This window comes from Manis pentadactyla, chromosome X, assembly GCF_030020395.1.
Source record: "Manis pentadactyla isolate mManPen7 chromosome X, mManPen7.hap1, whole genome shotgun sequence".
In the NCBI taxonomy this organism is placed as follows: domain Eukaryota; kingdom Metazoa; phylum Chordata; class Mammalia; order Pholidota; family Manidae; genus Manis; species Manis pentadactyla.
Window position 1 is genome coordinate 33,329,033 of NC_080038.1, and position 3,549 is coordinate 33,332,581.

At 55.5% G+C, this 3,549-nt stretch overlaps 1 protein-coding gene across 4 annotated transcripts; it reads left to right on the forward strand.

The window, feature by feature from the left end:
* The first annotated feature begins 410 nt into the window (after positions 1-410).
* MID1IP1 (MID1 interacting protein 1) lies at positions 411-2,758 on the forward strand. Of its 4 annotated transcripts, none has more exons than XM_036879491.2 (2): positions 411-690; positions 909-2,758. In XM_036879491.2, exon 2 carries the CDS (start codon positions 1,174-1,176, stop codon positions 1,726-1,728), a length of 555 nt encoding a protein of 184 aa, XP_036735386.2. In that variant the 5' UTR covers positions 411-690; positions 909-1,173; the 3' UTR covers positions 1,729-2,758. The 4 variants fall into 4 exon arrangements, with proteins under 4 accessions (XP_036735386.2, XP_036735389.2, XP_036735387.2 ...); XM_036879494.2 differs by having other exon boundaries at positions 913-2,758; XM_036879492.2 differs by having other exon boundaries at positions 411-661; positions 913-2,758.
* Positions 2,759-3,549: the final 791 nt, after the last annotated feature.

Here is a 3,549-nt window from a genome sequence, read left to right on the forward strand (position 1 = left end):
GGATGGATGGGCGGCTGCTGCGGGCCCCTCTTCCCCAACAGCTAATAATAAACCAGGACTGTAGTTTCTGGGCCGCGGCCACTATAGAATCGGGTTGGGGTGGAGGGCTCACTTTGCAACCAGGGACGTGTGCAACACCCTCGCACCCCCCCCTCACGTACACCGGCCAGCCCGCCCTTTGACCAGTCTGAATGCCAGCGCCTTCTACACCCGCATAGGGCCGGCCCTCCCCTAGCTGGCCTGCTTGGCGCTCACGGCTGGCGGGGCGCGGCTGCTCCAACCCTCCCCTGTCCTGCCCTACCCCAGCGCCCTCCCTCCGCCCGGGTATCAGGCGAGAGGCGGAGCTGTCCCGGCGCGCCCCGCCCCCGCTGGAGAAGTGGCCAAGAGAGTGTTACTCGCGGTCATCCAGGCTGGGGCCTTTTATCTCGGGGCTGCCGGGGAGGCGGGAGGAGGAGACACCAGGGGTGGCCCTGAGCGCTGGCGACACCTTTCCGGGGCTCTATAAATTGAGCACCTGGGATGGGTACGGGGCCAACACCACTTCCGCCACCCGCAGTTGCAGTCCGGCCACTGACCGCCGCAGTGCTCGCAGGCAGCAGGCGCCAGCAGCGGGAACGCTGAACGCTACCCCGCAGCAGGGCATCTCCAGGCGCCAGAGGAGGTGGGTGCCCCCGCCCCACCTCTGCCCAGGTCGGCGTGGGGACTTGGACTCAGGCATTTCGGAGGGAGACGGGAGTGGGGAGCATCCCTTCCTTCTCTTGGCGGGCGAGGAGGTGGGGCCGCCCGGCTGCGGGAAGCCGCCCGGGCGCCGTCCCAGGCGAGCAGTAACCAGGGAGGGAGGTGTGCGCAGGCGGGGGCGCCAGATCCCTCTGGCCAGGTGAATAATCTTTTTCGTTCCCGTCTCCCAGCCAGGCCGGGGTACGGTCTAAGGACCACGCGCCGCCAATCGTGAGCTTCCGGGCGCCAAAGCCGGAGAAGCCGCGCATCCCAGGGCCGAGCTGAGAGCGAGACGAGAGTGGAACAGGGCGGAGGAGGAGCCGGGAATCCCGCCGCCCCGACTCTAGCTAGGCCCCCAGCGCGGGCCTAAGAGAGCGCGTGCAGGCGGCAGCCCCTCGCCCCAGCTGGCTATCCCGTGCCCCTGCGTCCCAGTACTTCAGCGCCCGCTCAGCCACCATGATGCAAATCTGCGACACCTACAACCAGAAGCACTCGCTCTTTAACGCCATGAACCGCTTCATAGGCGCGGTGAACAACATGGACCAGACAGTGATGGTGCCGAGCCTGCTGCGCGACGTTCCCCTGGCCGAGCCCGGGCTGGACAACGACGTCGGCGTGGAGGAGGTAAGCGGCAGTGGCGGCTGCCTGGAGGAGCGCACACCTCCGGCCCCTGGCTCGGGCAGCGCCAACGGCAGTTTTTTCGCGCCCTCCCGGGACATGTACAGCCACTACGTGCTGCTCAAGTCCATCCGCAACGACATCGAGTGGGGGGTCCTGCACCAGCCACCTCCGCCTGCAGGGAGCGAGGAGGGCAGCACCTGGAAGTCCAAGGACATCCTGGTGGACCTGAGCCACCTGGAAGGCGCGGATGCCGGCGAGGAGGACCTGGAACAGCAGTTTCACTACCACCTGCGCGGGCTGCACACTGTGCTCTCCAAACTTACGCGCAAAGCCAACATCCTCACTAACAGATATAAGCAGGAGATTGGCTTCAGCAACTGGGGCCACTGAGACGGGACCCCCGCGGCTGCCCAGCACCCTTCCCGGCCCCATCTCTCACCCTCTCTCTTTCCTCAAAGCTGTTTTCTTTCTGACTGCAGGGCGTGGTGGGTGGACTGCAAAGTTGGGGGGCTGCGTAAGTGCTGGAGGCTCGGCGAGGCTGCGTGAGGAGGAGGAGGCCTCTTTTGGGGAGAGGAGAGTAAAGTGGTGGCAGGAGAGAGGGGGCGCCTCAAGGACCTCCCTCTCTCCCGCAGTAGGGGGCCAGTGTTCTATGCTTGTAGGATGGGACTGGGCTGACGCCCCGCATTCATCCTGTGCCTTTCCAGGAGTTTCTTTTCTATCTTTTTCCGGAGGAGAAGGGCCGAGAAGGGGCCATGCCAGGGCGCGGCGCGGAGTTGCCACACTTGGGAGCGCCGCCCGGAGCTGGGCGCTGGGAAGGCGGGGCGCGCAGCCTCCCGCCGCCCTGCGGTTGGGCTTGTGGAGGCCGCAGCGTTGCTAGGATTGCATCAGTTTTCCTGTTTGCACTATTTCTTTTTGTAACAGTGGCCCTGTCTTAAGTATTAGAGCTCCGAAACTTCGGCGATTCCATTGTGATAAGCGCACAAACGTTACTGTCTGTCGGTAACCGGTACTACTTTATTAATGATTTTCTGTTACACTGTATAGTTGTCCTGTGGCACCCTTACCCTATCCCTTTCACGCCACTCCCGCCCCCCCCCCCCAGTGTGTGTAAGCTGGCACTATGCCAGCTTGTACCAAGCTTGCCACCCAGCCAGTGAAAATAATAACGTTATTATGAGAAAGTGGACTTATCCGAAACGGAACCAACTGACATTCTATCCGTGTTGTACATAGAATGATGAAGGGTTCCACTGTTGTTATATGTCTTAAATTTATTTAAAACTTTTTTAATCCAGATGTAGACTATATTCTAAAAAAATAAAAAAAAAGCGAATGTGTTAACAAAACTAGACAAAAGTTTGTTGTTTTGTAATCCGCCAATGAGTGGCTTAGTAGTTTAATAAATATAAGCTTAATTAACTTTTTTTTAGCAAAAGTAAATTTTATTTTCTCTTTGGTATTTCAAAGTGGTGGATAATCTCTGTAAGTATTCAGTTTTGTTCGGCAAGTAGCTGCCAACAAAATTTACTTCCAAGCCTTTTATTTCAATTTCACTACCAAGGTAAGCCCATGCACCTCAACAAAAAGTTGGTAAGTAGCCAAAGTAGTTGGGAAGATACATATATTGTATTTTGCAACCAACTTGACCAGCTTATTGGAATGCTTAATTAACATCTTGAACTTTTTAAGAAGCTCAAGCACCAACTGAGGTGTTCTGAGGCGTATAAACTTACCTTAAAGGCAGTAATTTCACTTGCCTACTGAGAAGTGAAGAATTGGAAACACCAGCTAATACTAGTTCACACACCTGACAGGTCTTTATTTACAAAGCTTTTTAGGTTAATCTTAGGAAATGCTTAAATGTGTTAGAACATGTGCTGTGACCTCTTCCACTAGTTCTCGGTGAAGTGCTAAACTTTGTTAATGTCTCCAGCAGTCCTTTAAATTTTTCAGTGAGCCAGTCTGTCACCGTGGACAGCAAATCTGAGCAAGGCTGCAGTGGGGCTCTTAGGACCACTTCTTAGATGTCACTATGATGCTTTTTTTCCTGGGATGGTGGGACAGGTGAAACACATCAGTCTGCATTTTATTTCATTGTTTGTTTAGGGGGAATAAATGTTAGATGAACTTCAGTTTTCAATCTTGAAGTCATAAGACATCCTTAAGTTCATAGAGCTTGAATTTAAAATACATATAACTTGACAGTTAAAA

Bases quoted from the DNA above. Each gene is read 5' to 3' on its own strand.
- MID1IP1 (XM_036879491.2), top strand. From the start codon at position 1,174: ATGATGCAAATCTGCGACACCTACAACCAGAAGCACTCGCTCTTTAAC.